At 33.0% G+C, this 18,861-nt stretch overlaps 1 protein-coding gene across 3 annotated transcripts in view; it reads right to left on the minus strand.

Moving 5' to 3' along the window:
* LOC143230926 (pyruvate dehydrogenase phosphatase regulatory subunit, mitochondrial-like) overlaps nucleotides 1-18,861 on the minus strand; it is a 102,884-nt gene continuing 84,023 nt past the window's right edge. For 2 of the 3 annotated variants that reach the window (XM_076465252.1, XM_076465251.1), the window contains 3 exons: nucleotides 17,683-17,772; nucleotides 6,694-6,867; nucleotides 3-504 (listed from right to left, as the gene is read on the minus strand). In XM_076465252.1, the coding sequence (XP_076321367.1) occupies nucleotides 199-504; nucleotides 6,694-6,867; nucleotides 17,683-17,772 (570 nt within the window). In that variant the 3' untranslated portion in view covers nucleotides 3-198. Of the gene's footprint in view, nucleotides 505-6,693; nucleotides 6,868-17,682; nucleotides 17,773-18,861 lie in introns of all 3 variants that reach the window. The other variant, XM_076465253.1, reaches the window with a different exon arrangement.

The raw sequence follows: 18,861 nt of genomic DNA on the forward strand, positions 1-18,861 counted from the left end.
TATATCTTATGTTAGAAAATGTTAAAATGTGTAAAAACTTAGAGATTAAATAATTTTTCTGTAAAACAAATGTAAAACAGCATCATTCTTTCTTAATAATAAATCTATAACAACTTACATTGATAACAATTTTACTTTTAAAGTCATGATAGAAATATAACAAACAAAAACTAAAGTCAGGAATGACATTAATGATGATTAAAATATCTTTAGGTTGTTCACCTTTAATCTTTGCCCCACATTTAGAAGTTCTAGACTTTGTTCATGTTTGAATTTTAAGGTCGAGTTTACAATTCCTAGTCCAGTATGACAATTCTTTTGATAAGAATAACCAATAGATGTCGTTCTTCCAACTTGGAAACCATCCATACACAATGGCTCTCCTCCCCAAGGCCAGACGTTTCCTTCTGTATTTATATTTATTGTGAAGTGGACTAAAAATTCTCTGTTTTCTTTACTTTCCACAGCTGACATAATAGCATTCTTTCCTAAATAATCTTTTTCCTATACAAAGTGGAGAAGTGAAACAATAACGTATTAAAAGCTCATATTACAAGAACTCACAATTTTTACCTAAGTAGAATATTAAATAAGCCATAATATTAAAAAAAACAATTATCAAGTACAGGAGTTAAATACAGGTATGTGAGTAAAAGTAGTGTTAGAAAACACGTAAATACATGAAAATACCTTTTAATGTATTTATAATTACATATATACATATTTTTTACTTTTGAAACAGTATGTGAAAACAACTTGCACTTCAATAGTAGGTGGAAACAGTTCACAACTTAAAGGTGGTAGAACATTTTTATTAAGAGGACAGGGCAGTGCTTCAACTACATAAGTGCCCATATTCAGGTACAAATAGGATAAAACTTATCAAATATGCACAGGGCTTCAATAATTATTTTTACCTTAAAGCTGATTAATTTAACATTTTACTTGATTTATATGGTTAGATCCTGTTCATTATTATTATATATTCAGTATTGGTTTGTCTGGGCAAAATTCTGTATTCTGGACTTTTGGAGTAAAAACTTAGTTTCCACATGCAACTAAGTCCCTCTCTTTTAATCGATAACTTATTCTTTACAGAGAACAAAAATGTAAGTCTATACAGATAAAATTTTATTATACTTAAAAAATAATATCTGCTATTGATTTACTTCTTATTGGTTATGAGGTATGCTAAGCTACCATAAAATTCATTGAGAAAGGTAATTCTGACCAGTGTAGAGTTGACCATATTGTTATGATTCTACTAACTACAGATATTTATGATACTAGTTTAAAAAATAATATGTTCAAATTCAAGAAGTTTGTTATCTAAAAAAATGTTATATCTATAACAAATGTTCCTTTTTTTTTCTTCCACAAGCAGTCATAAAACTATAAAACCTACCAATTTCTTTCATTACACAGTCTGTAGTTTCAAGGTGAGATAAACATACAAAGTCCTAGGGCCTAGAAAGTCCAGATTTGAGAACATGATATTGTCATGGTGTATTATTTCATTAATTAAATTTCATTTAGCACTAAAGAAAAATCTAATAATTGAATCTGTGAATTTTATAGTACATATAAAGCATGTGAAATGGTGGAAAAGAGGAAGTGGAATGGTGTGTGAATTTTTGAAGCTGAGTACTATACTGCTTGTTTTTCATGTGTATCCCTTATCTATTATTATAGAAGTAAATAAAATATAAATATTAGAAACTTATTACATTAAAATTAGGTTAAACTATTAAAAAATAAATTCTTAACAAGGCATACTTTGCAGATGCTCTTGTTTTACATAATTCAATACAGTAAAGTGAGCTACACATTCACCCAGAAGCAGATTATGTCAGCTGATACTGGGGCTTTAGGCCCATATTAAAAAAGACCTGTTACATAAAAAAAGACATCTTCAGGTTTTTAGAAACAATGATTAATAAAAACCATTTGACTGAGTTTACTTATTACTTTTTTAAGAGACAGAGAAATAAAAAAGAAAGAAAGAGTTTTCATGTGATGGCAGCCTTATCATTAATGTAGAATACAGAGATTTGATTAGCTTGCCTCTGAATAGTGTAACTAGGTGTAACCTTGCTCTAACTTAGCATATTCATATAAAATTTACAAAGCAAATATACTAGGCCTAAGCAAAGTTAGATCTAGTCATATTAATCAAGTGATAAGTCTCAGCCAATTAAAATCTTTTTGCATCAACATACTTTCATGATGCTGTGAGCCATGATCCTCCCTTGCATCTTACTCCTGACACAGAATTTCTTATCATATGATCAAACAATAAATCCACGATATGACTATACCTATGTTACTAGGCTAAACTAGACATCTATATTTTTCATTTCTTCATTCTTAAAGATAGGTTACAATATTTTAAGCTTTACGGATTAATTGTATTAATTCCTTGTGTTTCTTGAACAGAACTTGCAAACTGTTATCCCATAAATAATCATAATTACTTATGAGCTTACACTGGCCCACTTATCAGTTGAAACTAATTTTTTGACAGTTTGACAAGCATAATTAATTGGGGGGTATGAAGTACAAGTCATCAAAGTATAAAATTTGAAACTTTTAAGTTACGTATAGAAAATATGAAATTGTTTGTTACAAAACTATTAGGTAGTTCATTCTGACATCTCTCTCTTGATCTTTTTCTCACACACACAAGGGCACTTTTACATGCACACATTTATTACTGTTCAAGTGTTTATCTTATCTGTTATACAGCTGTATAAGAAAAAATAAAAAATAGAGATAGTAGTTGCTAGTACCAAAACACTGATTAACCACAATAGTGGAAAAACAAAGTAAACACTATATCTCTGGATGCTGATGACTTTCAACTTCAACATATCAAACTGAGCCCTTATTCTCAGTCAGAAAGTGACAAAAACATAACCATCAATCAAGACTGTGAAAACAACCATGTAGAGACTGCACTCTCGATGCTGACAATTGTCGACCTCCTCATCCTGAATGGAGCTCCTACCAACATGAAGAAATCAATGAGTGCAATGGTGATAAAGATACTAACCAACCCTTTACATTTGACATTATAAACACAAGTTTCTGAGGAAATGAAAGATTTTGTTTATGCATAAAAAATTACTTTTCACCAGTACCTCAATGCACATGCTGCAAGGGACTTTATATAGTATGAAACAAGCTTGCTACATCAAAGTTGTGTTACCAACTCTGCTGTTCATAAAACCAAGAGCAAATGGATAAACAACACTTTAACAGAGTAAATGGAGTCAGAGAAAAAAAATATTGGCACCAGATTTTAGAGCATATTCTCTTTGTCATAAAGTTTCTATCATCCAGAGGAAACAATGGTTCAGTGCGTAATGACAATTACATAAAAATACTGGAGTTATTAGCTGAGTGTGATATATTTCTTGCTAAACATTCAAAACTGTACAAGTAAAGTAAGGTCATATTTTATAGAAATTTTAAATCAGGAAGTTGTCACCATCATTATCCAGGAAATTAAAACGTCCAGGTATTACTCAGTGTATGGTGATTCTACTTAAGACATATTCCACATGAATCAATTAACAATAATGTTTAGACACATGATATCCCTGTAGAGAGATTACCACATTCTTACTGATAAGCAATCACACAGGAACAGAGCTTACTATAATTCATATTAATTTCCTTGAAAAATGATATAAGAATTCAAGTTAGCCATGGGCAGTCTTATGATAATACATCCAGTGTTAGTGACAAATATGTTAGCACTAAATCCTCAATCAAGAAGAACCCTCTTGCAGACTATGTTCCCTGCTGTGCTCATTCACTCAATTTTGTTGGACAATGCACTGTGGATTTTTGACTGAAGCCTATTTATTTTTGGCTTTATGCAGAAACTTCATGTATTTTCTCAGCTTCAACCAACTTGTGGATGCACCTACATGATTTGCTTCAAAAACTACGGTTCCTTATTATAGGGATGACTATCAGACTAAATGAGGTTTGCCCATAGAGTGTAAGCTTTAAAAATTAGGTGAAAGCTATAACACAAGTCCTTGCTTCCATTACAGACATCAATTCTGAAAAAATTCAAGTATGCTTATAGTCAAGAAGTCTCATGTTACAACTGGAACAACTAGAAACAGATGCAGAATTATGGAACATTATCCTGGATGTCAGTACAGCTTCTCATCCACTTAAATTTCTCAAGATGTTTGTGCAGGAATTAGAATATTAATTTCCCAAACATAAAGAAAAAGGTAAGTAACTGTTAGGATGCAAAACATATTAGGTCAAACCATCAAAGAAAAGGAAGAGGTATTAGTAATGGGGCAAATGGAATGCTGTTTTTAATAACAACTTACAAATTGTTACTTGCACTACACAATGGAACAGTGTCATATGCCATCAGTCATAAGTTTGTATTTCCATAAAACTTAGAGTTTATGTCTACTACAAATGCCACTAAGAAACTGATTAATATGTGTTCTACAGACCTGGAGAGCTGCACAAAACGAAACATTGTTATCCACACCACCTTCTGCAAGGAAGGGTTCATTGACAAACTATGAAAATACAAGGAACAGAGTATGCTGAAAATGATATATAACCAATCTCAAATATTGACTTTCCAAAATGTTCTGATAATACAACTGTGTCTTAGGTCAATCAACTGCTCAGGTGAAAGATCATTCTCAATGTTACAAAGGATAAAGAACATACTTCAATCAACAGTGTGCCAAGACAGGCTAAATGCATTGATACTTGTGTATAAAAAAACGACTTGTTAGAATTGCTTGATACCAAATATATCATAAATGCCTTTGCTACAAAAACAAATAAATATCCCTGAAGATAGTAATATAACAACGATCAGATGACATGATCTGTTACTACTGCTGAGCATACTATGTAAGTATTGTTGTGATCAAAGTATGTGTGTGTGCATGTGTGATATAGTTTAGTTTATGTGCATGTGGTTTTTTTTCTGTCCATATACTTTGTTGTTCAAATACAAATCTTATCTGTGTTTGAGCAAAACTATTCTTGTTCAAGAAATACATAATGTTGTTTGTCAATTTGTGAATGAGTCTTGTAAGTCTGAGGGTATTATTTTCCTCATTGTCTTAAAAAATAAAACATATCTTGAGGTTTAATTTTCTTTTCACCTTAATCTTTAATTATGATCATAGTAGATCCAGTAAACAAATTTAGCCTTAGTCCCATCTGACCCTTAATCCACCCCTACGTTCACCCAATGATTTACAATTTGTATGGAAGGATGATTAGTTATACATGGTTCAAAAAGCAATAAAACAATAACTTTAAGTATGGAAAGGTGTATACTGTTATCAGTCATAGTACAAAAACTCTGGTGGTTACTTTGCAACTAAAAACTCAGTCACATCAACCAAGTTTGTAGTGAAAGAGTTCATTTGTCCCATCTAGGTACTACTTTCTTTCATTCCTGTCTTCATGTGACACTGGAAAAAGTCTTCTGCTGTGCTTGGGTTAATAGATTGATTTATTCTAGACAAATGTTACCAGTTTACATATTCTGAACCCATTTTAGTATAAAAGAATAACCTACATAATTTTGTTACTCCTTTATGCGATGTGGCCTGTTTATAAAGGTAGCCATATTGGTAACTTGTCCTCTGATTTTAAACTTAAATAATATAAAATAACCTCTTTAATTATTGAAACTTCTAAATTAGAAAACAATAAATTTTGTAGTTTATACATTTCATTTATATTTTCAACACATACACTCTTAACAATATTAGGTTATACTTTTATTGTGAAGTAACATGACATAAAAGCCATTGTTGGAATGCAATGTTATTAAAATTCACTGGCTTTTCTATATATTAAAAGTTGTTATGTAATTGTGCATCCACACACACGCACAGATAAGTAATAATACTCAGGTGCACAACCTCAGGATTCACTTAGTACAAGTGCAACATTTCACGTTTCTAGTTTCTTTGCTCATAGAGCTATGTCAGTTGCATTTTGTTTCTATATGGTTTTCTTCCTTGCTTTTCTCACAGAAAAGACGTCCACACACATGGATATGTAATAATACCAAGGTGCACACTCTCAAAGCCCACTTAGTATGTGTGTAAAATTTCATAAGCCAAGCTAGCAGAAAACCACATAGAAAAAAGTATGACTGTTATAGCTCCAAGAGGAAAGAGAACCTAGAAACCTAAAAATGTGCACCTATACTAAGTGGACCATGAGAGTGTGCACCTGGGTATTACTAATCCACATGTCTGCACACATGCATCTTTTTTAATGAGGTAATCTAGTAAAAGACCAAAGAGAAAAGAAGTGCCTCCTTATATAACAATTTCTAATATGTAGAAAAGCCAATTTTGGTAACAATGCATTCCAACAATGTTTTTTATGTCACGTTTATGTCTATGTAGGTAATAATTTAATGCAAAAAAATGGGTCCAGAATACATTTAGTGTGTGTATGTGTCTAAAATAAATTAAATGACACAAATTGAATCAAACAAGTATTTAGCATACTTACATGAACTTATACTAACTTACAAACATTTCTTCAGTGTTCAAAAAATACACAGCTTAAGTGATGAAATAACCACATCAAGTAGTGTATGAGCAAAATTTAAACAAAAGATTTCTTCCATGTCAGTTATAGTATGCATCACAAAACATAAACTCTTACACAAGACAGTGCAGAAATGTCCCCTAGAAATGGTATTTTCCCTGTGTCATATTCGTATCCCCAAGCAGGGATTCCTTCTTCAACTCTCAACCAATTAAGTACTTGAGTTCCAACCTCTGCCACTCTTATTTTACTCCCAACATCCAGTAACACCTGTCTCATACCTATAACAAACTAAAGGCATATCATTTTATAGAAAGAGTATCTTTTTTCATGAAAATATAAGAACAAAAAATATGATAGGATGCAAATATATTAAAACAGCTCACTACTGAATGAGCTTTATGTATAAAATCTCACTGACTGACTATATAAATTATCTTGCAATTATTGCAAATTAATATTACAAAAAACATTGCAAAATTAATACACAAATGACACCTTTAATTTACTCATAATTAGTATGGCCACATTCAGCAACGATAACAGCTTATCATTTTATGTTATTATGTCTAACTAATTTCTCCAATTCCGTGGTGTAATTTGATTCCATTTTTCTTGTACTGTGTCCAGAGACTATTTACAATAGTCAGTACTTTTACCAAACATGGAGTCCAGCAACTACCAGGTTTGTTCTGTGGGATTAAGGTCCAGATTTTATGGAAGCTATTCCATCACTGGAGATTTTCCAAGATTTCTCTCTTTGTCAAATAAGCTCACACTTTTTTGGAAGTGCCTTTGAGATCATTACCTTCTTGTAATATTAAATAGTTTCCAATCTGCTCCTTTGTAGAGAGTATAGCATGAGGGACTAATATATGCAGTATTTATATTGATCCATCATGATTCCACTAATTTTGTAAACATTGTCATTATGAGTCACAGATATTGCCCTCAAAATCATCACAAAGACTCCTGCATGAACATGAACAGCTGTGGTCTTTGCAACTTTATTTAAACTCTAAACAGCATTATGTAAATATTTGACACTGTTTCTGTCTAAGATTGTTAAATCTCTCTGCTTTAGCATCTAAATGGCAACAGCATAATATATTAACTGTATTGTAAATTGTTTTTTGGAAAAAAAAACACATAGAAGAATCTTACTGAAAATAGGAATAATCTCACATTTCACAGTTGATTTACAATTCAATTTGAACTGATACATTAGAACTTTCACTATGTGGAATCAGTAATTATATAGTGTTTATGAACAAATGCCACATATGCAACAAAAGCAAATACATATGCATAACGAAATACTGCAGTAATGAAAACAGATTGTAAAAGCAATAAAAAAGTATTTTCTTACTTTTTTATCTCAACTTAACATCAATATATTAGTTGTATTTCTTTACGTTTCTGAAGTCCAAGCTTATTCAACGGTTATCAAGCCTAGAAATAAGTGACTGGTAACAGCTGTCAATGGCAATTCACATGCATGTATATGAAACTAAACCAATAATTATCTCATTAAAAAATACCATATGGCATTTTTATGTAAGTTGAGACACTTCTGAATGAAAATATAAGTATTACTACTGAGATTAAAAATATCACAATAACTTATGAATAATTATGATTGATCTCAATCTTCTTAACTGGCTATTAGTCAATATTTTCTATTTTTTATATATTTATTGTGAAATCAGTACATACTTATCTACACCTCTACTAAAGGTATTTTCCTATATTGAAAATATATTTCTGATGGATACTTACCTCTCTCACATGTATAGCTGTTCTCATTCAGTGAGGCCCTCTATATGCAAAATATTTTTCACATGCCACAAACCTTGAACTTCCATGTACCCCACAGTCAACATGGTTCAATTGCTTCTCCCATGTAAATCATCATGTAACAATCCTCCACCAACAGAAATGGGACACCCACTCTCCTGATGCATACAACTCACTCTATTTGATTTTACTGGCTTAATCACTTCAAGATTAGGCAGTCAAGAAAAGTTTTCAGTTGGGTAAAAGGGTGGGAGTGTGCAATACACATTTAACAGTGTGAGTTACATGCATTTTTAAATATATATTTAACTAAAACAAACATTAATATTAAAATAAATATATAATAGTACATCTATCACATGAGAATACCATATTGAATAAATTTATGGACTAGTGCAAAGAATAGAAAATAAATATCAATGAAAAGTGTCTGAAGAATACTCATGAAGTGTGATCTCTGATGGGAAAGGAACATACGTAGAAGACTGTACCATTCCTGTACAAGGTATACTTTTTACCCAGTGTGGAAATAGATGTTACATACATGGGCAAAAAGTGGAAGGGCCACAACCACAAAAGTAGAGACAAGTGGTTTGGTCAGAATCCAAATCATAATATATCAGAAACTCAATCTCATAGAAGAAAAAAGACTGTAGAAGAACCATCTACAGACAAGAATGTAAGAAAAGCTAAAATGGAAGTGCTCCAAGGTATAAAGTGGCTAGGGTTTGATGGGCAACATGTGGCCAGTTAATAACAGTCTAAAACCAACTGATACTGGTACAGAACAATACAATTTGAACCCTTGATAGAAGAGTCCACTCCATCTTAAGTGAAATGGAATGATATCTGATCTACAAAATGAGTACACATATGGAAATCCACAATCAACCATACATCTGGAAACCCAACATAAGAATTATGACAGGAAGAGATGTACCCATGTGATATGTCAGGCCAAGTTTAAATTCAATCTGTTCAATATGGGCTTCAGGCAGCGAAAAAACTCTGAGGTGAAGCAAGAGGTGAAACACTGTTGCTCTGATCAACACCATCCTCCAGAAAGAACCTAACAGAAGCCAGAGTGTAATGCCACATTCTTGTTCCCACTGCACCTAAGTGGAATGCTTTTAGTAATATTTAGCAATCTCACTCTCCAGATAGAACTACACAGAAACTTGGTGCAACACTAATCTCTTGGTCTCACTGTATGGAAGTGGAGATCCAGAAGCAAATTCAGTGAGGAAGAGATAACACAGGAGTGAAGATTTATGTAGACTGGTCCAGCTTTAATTCAAAACCATTCACTGTGAATTGGCATTCAGATAATGGGAGGATGAGGTTTTCTAGTTAAAAGAAGAACTGCAAAGTGATGAATCTACTCCAAAGCAACAAAACCTTCCAGATAGTACTGCACAAAAGCAGACTGCAACCATAAAACATGAAGAATCTCACACTCCAGACAAATCTGCAAAGAAGCTATGTACAACATCACCTTCTGGAACCTAACACATGGAGATGGAGACATGTGCAACACCATTAGTTCTGACTGAGAAGATAAATTGCCACAATCTGAAGAAGATGAGCTAGAGGCCAAAAATAGGTAACTCGGTGTTGGAGTAAAGTATCGAGAAACATTCAGTTGAGTAGTATCCCATTGACTGCATAGCCACCTGAAAACCTGAGGGCCAAAAACACTGTTAGATAAACCTAGTTGGATCTTCTAAATGATCTGTCACAAGTTGGAAAGCATCTGAGACATGATACACAAGGAGATTTATCTGCAGTGTATAAGCCCAGTAAAACAGATCCAATGTTCAACCACAAAGGGAACAGCAATGGGTATTTCACAGTGATTAAAATAAGCCACAATGATGGAATTGTTGGAATGGGGCATAACATGTTTGTACTGTAGTGGAAAACAGTGAACCAAAGCACCTCAGACTGCCATAAGCTACAAGATGTTAAAATGTTAAAACAATACAAAGTAAAACCATTGCCCAGAAGCTTCTTGCTGATGGGCCAACTCTTTCCAATCTTGGAGAGAAACATCTGTGATTCAATGCAAATCTGAACGAGGTGGAGAAAGAGGTAGTCCCTTCATTGTGTTGTTCTCATTCACACATCAGTGTAGTTAGTCTGTAAGGGAAGGAGGTAGAATAATTGTAACTAGAGATCCAAAACATCCTGAGATCCCATGAGCCATGCAGAAACATCTGAAGATAATGCATTTGTTACTAAACTAAAGGAATAAGGATGTACATAGAAGCTCAAGTCTTTAAAAGTGAGATAATATTTTGTGCAGTCATCAAAGAAGCAGTAAATGCATGAGGAACTGAAAGCACTAGCAAATGGAAAAGGAAAGGCCTGAATGAGGGGGGTGATGAGAAATGCACCCAAATGGATAAGATATTGGATAGGTAAAAGGAAGCTTCATCAAATGTAGATTCCAATTAATGCAAGCTGCCACTATTAGCAGCAGATGTGTGTGGGGAATGTGTTTGTATGTTTTATTATATCAAAGCAACATTTAGCTATCTGCTATGTCTACTGAGGGAAGTTTAATTTGTAATTTTAGCATTGTAAATCCAAAAACCTACTGCTCTCCTACCAGGGGACATATGTTGTAAGAAGACTCCAGTTTGGAATAAGCTAGCAGGAGTCAGTCGTCCATGTAGTGGTGTAAACAAAACTCTAGAGCTTGCAGAAGTTGGGCAAAACCATGATCACCAAATAAATTACATACAATGCTAAATCAAGTCCAAACGACTAGGTGTGAAAGTGATAAATAACTCCATAGTGGACAAACTAAAAATGGTATCTGGATTGATAAGAAATTTGGAGATAGGAATTAAAGACATCTACCTTGGTCATTCAGAGTCCTAGAGAAAAAAAAACTCCTTAAACATGATAACAGACTGCATGGGAAATTTGGGAAGAACCAGAAATTGGGAAGACAACATAGATGGAAAACAGACATGAAGTAAAATCCTGAAAAATGTTGGCCAACAGCTTTGATGGCTTTCTGTGACAGAAGAGTCAGCATAACCTTAAATATATTGAGACAGGTAACTAGATCCTGAGTTAATATGAAGGAAATCAGTTGAGAAAAAACAGAGGGGAAAGAAAAAACATCCTTCTGAAAAACTTGGATAAACCAAGAATCAGAAGTAACTAATCACCACAGAGGAACAAAAATCAGTCAAACATACCCTTGTTGGACCAGAAACCACCTGATAGTCACTGAAGCCACTAGCAACAATGAATCAAACCTCGAGACACACAGCAAAATTTTAAGCCCCTAGTGGTAGAAACTAGTAAAGAATGGGAGGTTACAGGATGAGAAACAGTTTATTAGAGAGTTAATCATATTTGGATGACAAAAACGATTAACAAAATACTAAAAAGATCGAATGTGGACTACAAAACAATCTGGAAATCTCCAAATGAAAACTAATGGAGAAAGTGGCCATCCAGAAGTCATGAAGATTATAAGAAGTTAGATAAACCTACAAAAAGACAGCATTTTTTCACAATATGTTCCTTGCAGCAACAAAATCACTTTAAATGATAGGGTAAAAGGAGTCAAGAGCACCAAGAAAGAGGAAAGAGGGAAAGTTTATCCCCACTACAACCTTCAGGGATCATTGAAAAGAAGTTTATGTTGGATAAGTACAGCAAGAGAACTGTAATGGTGAGATGAAGGTGTGAAAACAGACATAGGAGAAATAGATAGAATTATAAAGGGACAGTCCCCCTCAGGGTTTTATATATATATGTGGGCTGAAGTTCTTTTTCAGTAGGTGTCTGCAACTGGTTGGCAATAAATTCAAACAATTAATGGACAACACACAATTTATTTCTTTTAAAACAATATATTCAAAACCACTCAAATGTTTATACAAAAATTATTCATATTATAGCATATAAGATATCAATTTGTATCCAACACTATAAATAATTCTCTTGTCTTGTCAAGAGTCTATACAGATTAGTCCAGTTACTTTAATGCTCAACTGACAAGTCAAATTCTTTTCTATCTTTCTTTCTCACAATAAAATTTGTGATAAAATCATTAACATTACCCTGTGGGTTACCATAGTTGTATCCAGAACTTTAAATAGTTGTCATTTTTTGTCAAAGAGGTTAGTTTGGTTACCTTAGAACCCAAATGATAAGTTATTTTTCCTATTTCTGTTATTACAATACAAATGTAAAATACATTAAAGCTAATCACTCGTATGCCAGCTAACTTCATGTTTTCTTTCACTCATTAACTTTTTCTAACTGAACTTTAATTGTGCTCATTTGGTCACTTATATTTATATTTTCCAACCAAGTCCTAAAACTTTCTACAAACTACAAGGTGCTATAATGTAACAATACTCATTGAAAGCAAAAAGAAAATAATAATAATATAATAATAAATTTATTAAGCAATAAATTAGACACAAAAAATCAAATAACAATATAAAACCATCAACAAAGAGTTAACTCGTCCTGTGATGGTTAAACACATAATAAAGTAAAATCAAAACTTACAAAATCAAAATAAAGTTCCCAGAATATTATCATCAGTATTTAAGATCCATTGTTTTAAGTATTTCTTTTGATTAACACAATTAATAGAAGATCTTATACTATAAGGAATAAAATTATGAATACAAGGTGCCAAATAAAGATATTGATGAAGTGTAACTGTTTTACGTGGTGTGGGTACATTAATTGGAAAAAAAGATTGAAGTCGTGTAAAATATGAAGTGACTTTAAAAGGCCTATTAAAAGAAACATGCATTGTAGATAAAGCTAAAAAATATAAATAAAGTTTATCATATGAAAGAGGGGAGTTAAATTTACTGAAATCGGTATCAAGCCTATGGGTAAAAAAAATAAGAGAGAAAACACTTTTTTGCAACTTAAGTACAGAAGATTCAAGTAAAGTGATATCAAATTACAACAGATGAACTAGACACACAACATATACAAATTACAAGGCACCATGATGTAACAATAATCACTTAAAGCAACAAAAAAAAAAAAAAAAGGTTTGAGTAAAGCAATGTCAACTTACAACAGTTGAACTAGACACACAATGTATAACTCTTACTGAATTAGGTAATGAAATCTGTCATAATGCTTTTAATATAATTAACTTTTTAACACTGTTGTTATGAAAACTAAATAATCATTAAATATTAGATTACTAAGTAATAACTCTTACACCAAACAGTCTTGTATATCCATCAATAAGCTCCTCTTCAAGCAAAATGTTGAGAATATTTATATTTTTTCACACCACAAACAAAGACTGTTCTCAGTTAGTACTAGCAACATGTGGTCTGCAGTAATACTCCTAGTACTTTTTCTCAGTATCTCTTCACATAAGGCCTCCAGTTGGGCTTCACTATGGCAGGATCCCTTATCTTTGTCTTGATCCTGTATCTGTATGCTGTCACAGTATATTTTTACCTCTTTCTTCTTTTTTCCAGTTACTTTTCCACTTATGCTTGTACATCTCCTCTCTGTCTTCTTGTTCTGCAGGTATGACAGCCACACCTGCCATGTCCATATGTATCTCAATAACAGACCCCCATAAGGTCTTCTTCCTTCTTGAGGTAGCTTTTCAACAGATTGGTGTGGTAGACTTTGGTCATTCTGTCCACTTTCACTGTACAATACATTCTGTTTATAAATTCCTGTGCTTCAAAATATCCTTTCCACTGTAGGATGTTTTTTTTTGTCTGTATGTTGTAGGATTAAGACTCTCTGTCTAACCTTGAAATGTTAAACCTTGACTTTTTATTATAAAAGTACTTCTTACTACTTTTGATGTGTTTAGATTTACTTGTAAAACAAGTTTTGTAGGTTTGATTCCATACTTAAAAAGCAGAAGGCCAGAAAGAAGTATCTTTTTCCCTTTTGTCTTATGCTCAATTTTCTCTCAGGCACAATCTCAATGTTTCTACAAAAAAGGGTCTTTCTTCTATGCTTCCTTCAGTTCCTGTGAACCTACATTTCAGGTATCACTTTGAGACTTTGAAGAGCTTGATATTTTACTTAATCTTCTTCTCTTGAAATGTTATAGTGGCTATACATGCCTCATCAGTCTTCTATCTGTCTCTTTATATGTCAAACTTCTACTACCTGGTATATTTCCAGCCATCAAGTTATAGACGGGTTCAAGGTCTCCAACACAGTATGAAGTATTCACCTTTATTTTTGCTATGGAAACCTTTCTGACTGTCACATCAATTAACACACACAGACATACTTTTTTTGTCATCTGGTCATTAGATACTAAACTAGTTTTTACTGCTACACCACTACACCCAGTGGGTGTCTCATGGTACTTCATTTTATTGACCCTGACAAAGCCTTCACCTATTAGTATGTTGTGATTTGTTGGCACTTCTTGGCGTTTCTCATTGCTCTATTCATTACTGATAGTGTTGAGCCATTCGCTAACGTGAGCCAACCAGCAGTCATGTGCTGATGCTATATTGTAATAATTCTCACTTAAGGCAAGGAGAAAAATACAGGTTTGAGCAAAGTGATGTCAAATTGCAACAATCAAAATAAACATACAACATACAACTCTTACCAAGTCGTGAAACAAAATTTGTCATAATTATCACTTTTAAAATAATTAACTTAACGTTCTTGTTATAAAAAATTAAACAATCATTACATATTAAATTACTAAATGAACTAAACATTAACTCTTATACTAAATAGTCTTGTATATCCAACAGCTTTCCACAATGGCAAAAGTGGCTTCAACTGTTGGAAGCCAAGAAAGGAATTTTCAGTTTGCTAATAAATTAGAGCATAACAATTAGAAGTCTATGGAGGATGAGACACACTATCGACCCTCCTCAACTGAGAAATTAAATATTCAGCATGAGCCCTGATGTAAGGGAAGAAGGAAAAACAAAAATCCTTAATGATGAGTTTCATGTAAAAAAAAAAAATAGGAGGGGGAGGAACAGTATCATATGAAAATATGGAAAGGGAGAACACATCTGAAAAAGCATACCCAAAAATGCAGAGTTAAGCCTAGTAGATGGTATAAGAGAAGCATGGGAATTCACAGCATAGGTAGGAAAAGGAGAAAAATGTCCAAATCCCCTCCATCATGAACAGAGTCAGATAACACAGGAGGAGCCTAAACATTGTTGGGACACCTCTTACCATGATCAATCTCCCAGCAAATGATAGCTGAAAAGTCCACAGTCAAGAGCCCCAATAAAAACTCAATAATGACATTTGAAGTAGCAGTAATAACATCAAAAGTTGATGCTGAGAAGAATAAATCAATAAACAAAAGTAAGTTATTGTGGTAAACTGCTACAACAACAAACAAACTATAGCAAATAAATATATCAATAAGTCACTACTTTACAAATGAACATATGAAAAGAGTACAATTTAAAAATGTCTGCATTTGATACAAAAGTGATAATTTGGAACAGTCGAATAGATGGAGTCACATGTATTAGGAAAGTGTGTCGTACTCCTACTAATAGAGGAGGAGGAACAAGAGACATATTTCAGCTTAAAATTATCTGACCCCAAGCCAGTGCTTAGGGCAGACATAACCTGTGGGCTCAGAAATTTTCTTTCTTTTTGCCCCACTCATGATTTATATTTAAGATGGGCTTTGTGAAAGAGATGGAGAGAAGAAGAATATATATATATATACACACACACACATACATGGGTATGGAATTTAAGAATTGTAGACCCAAGTTGAGGTTTTTTAAAATCTGACCAGGTGAAAAGGTCACAGAATTGAGGTTGAGGATATGAATTGAAGACAAAATTGAATGATCTGGTGCCATCAGTGGCAGGATCTGTCCAAAATACACTGGCTGAGCTCGATACTAGAGAGTTGAATTGTAGGTTGTCTTTAATGGACGAAAAGGAAGTAAGTTCTTGTAGGTAACTGGTTCATTGTGCAGCATCTGTGGTTGCAGGTTGGGATGGCAATGGAGTTTGTGTGCCTTTCTTTCTTCTTGCTGTGGTCGTTTGAGTAGACTGTTCCTGTTGATCTATTTCTGGTATGGAAGTTGTTTGTGTTTCTTACTCTTTTCTTTCTGTTTGATAGGCAATGGGTGTTAATTTAGGGCCATGGGAGGTGGTGAATGTAGAATGTGGGAGAGGTTTCCAATGAGGTTTCTTGGCTCTGAAGTGATGGTATTTGAGGGAGCATCCATTAGCAAGGATATAATTGGCAGCAGACTGTGAAGGCATAACAACCTTAACAAAGTGAGAAAGTGAACCTGTCTTCTTCAGTTATATTTGATGGACTGCATGTGTTGTTGCATTTGTGAAGCATACAAGGGCTTGATGAATTTTTTTCATAGTGAATGATGGGTGTATGTTACAGAGAAAGGCTGTAAATCAATAAGAGTTGCTTTCTGGGGTATGACAGGAGACAGGTAGGTTTGAGTTCCAGGGACGAGCAATTCAGACTGGAGGAGCAGGCCTTCCTTGTGGAGCCATTGAATTCATTCTGGGAAAACATGCTTGTGATTTGTGCATTCATATCGTTGAATGTGGCTGGCAGCATTCCATGGAGAGAAGTCGATGGACAATCCATCAATTATTACAGGCAATGTTGGGAAAACAGCTTGCTTGCTGGTGTAGAATGTGTGTTTTCATATAGCAAAGGCACATTGGGCTATCTACTGAGTCCACTAAGGAGAATCAAACCCCTGATTTTATGTAAATCCATAGACTTACCATTGTACTAGTGGGGAACTGTTAGTGTAGAACATGACAACCAATGAATGAATTAATAATGGAAGGTTGTCGCATGATAATTTAAATGTGAGACGCAATTAAACTTTGTTGAGTATGGGAACGTGAGAGTTCAAGGATTGAGGCATGTGAAATTAATTGCATATAGAGGGCATCACTTAACAAAAATAGTTATACATGAGAGAGGACATAATGTGTCCTATCAAAGCATTAATTTTAGAAAAAGACTCTCTTTTTCAGTACAGATTAGGCTCCTAAGAAAAATAAGAGTTTAACATTAACAGTGGTTAGGGTAATAATTCCTTAGTAGGACTTTTCCCTCAGCTATTAAAAAAATCAATGACTGATACATAACAATAAAGAAACACACCAAAGTTTGTGCAAAATATATTAACTTAGTTTAATTTCTTGATAAAAGAAATTTGAAGAACAAGAATAAAGCATTAATGTAACAATTATGTTAAGTTAGTAATACACAATTCATTTTTATGTAATAGTTAAGTTTCAAAAATAAATTTAATCCCCACTAGTAACAACAATACTTACTGGTGATTCAATACAAAGCAGAACACTTCCCAGAGGCATTGAAGGGCTCTGAAGAGTTAATATACCTGATGCATAGCCAATTTCTGATTTCTAAAAGTAATTTAAAGTGACTTATAAGTCATTTAAAATGATATTTGAAATAATAATAAATAATGAATAAAAGCAAGTTTCTAATAATTTCATGTATATATATGTTTATTTATTTATGAGTTTTAATATCTCATTACCTATTAACGAAATTTTAAAATAACTATTCAGACAATGAGGCCCAAAATAAGAAGCATTATATATGAAACTAGTGTACAAATTACACTAAGGAAAAGGTTAAAATGTACCTTATTAAAAGAAAATGGCATCTGTAGATAAAGGACTCACACAACACTAAAAGAACATGACATTAGCTTTTTAAGTGCCATCTAGTCACAGTCCTCAATTTTTTAGGTGTCAGAAGAGATTTCTATGGCAATAAACAAAACAAATCATCAGGAAAAGATTATAACTATATCGATTTATTTTTTCTCTTCAAATAAATTGCCGTTCACAATAAATGTCTAACATTATCACAGTCTACTTTATGTTTGTAGGCTTTCCTACATCAGGCAAGTATTACTAAAAGGCTGATTCTTAGAGTTTAGTAGTCTAAATGTAGAAAAATCTAGATTTCAGTCTTATCATTTGTGAGTATAAGTATAAACCTGAGGCCATATTTTAATGTTATTATTTATTTTAGATACAAGTCAAAACCTAGTATTTGGATTAGGTGAATTTATTGAACTATAAACTAGAGGAAAGTTGTGCTTCCACTGGAGAGTGGTATTAATTATAAATATTATATAGCTTTGACCTACAGCTTTCAAGTCTCAGTCAATATTGCTAAGACCTCTCTAGGCCTACTAATTAGCAACAGGACACCTGCAATGTTTTAATGCCACTAATATTAGTCTAGGTTTAAGCCTAGATAAGGCAAGTAATAATTATAACAATTACATATTTACACATGTAGACATTTAGCAAAATTATAAAATGATATCCGTTAATTGCCCATTGAATACACTAATAAACCAGATATAAATGCAATTTTGATCTAAGTAGGTTATAAGATAATGACTTTAATAATTAGCTAGCATTGGTTGAGGTAGGCTATTTAATATAAGAATGGTTTGTAAATTGCATTAACTT

Source organism: Tachypleus tridentatus, chromosome 10 (genome assembly GCF_004210375.1).
Source record: "Tachypleus tridentatus isolate NWPU-2018 chromosome 10, ASM421037v1, whole genome shotgun sequence".
Lineage (NCBI taxonomy): Eukaryota > Metazoa > Arthropoda > Merostomata > Xiphosura > Limulidae > Tachypleus > Tachypleus tridentatus.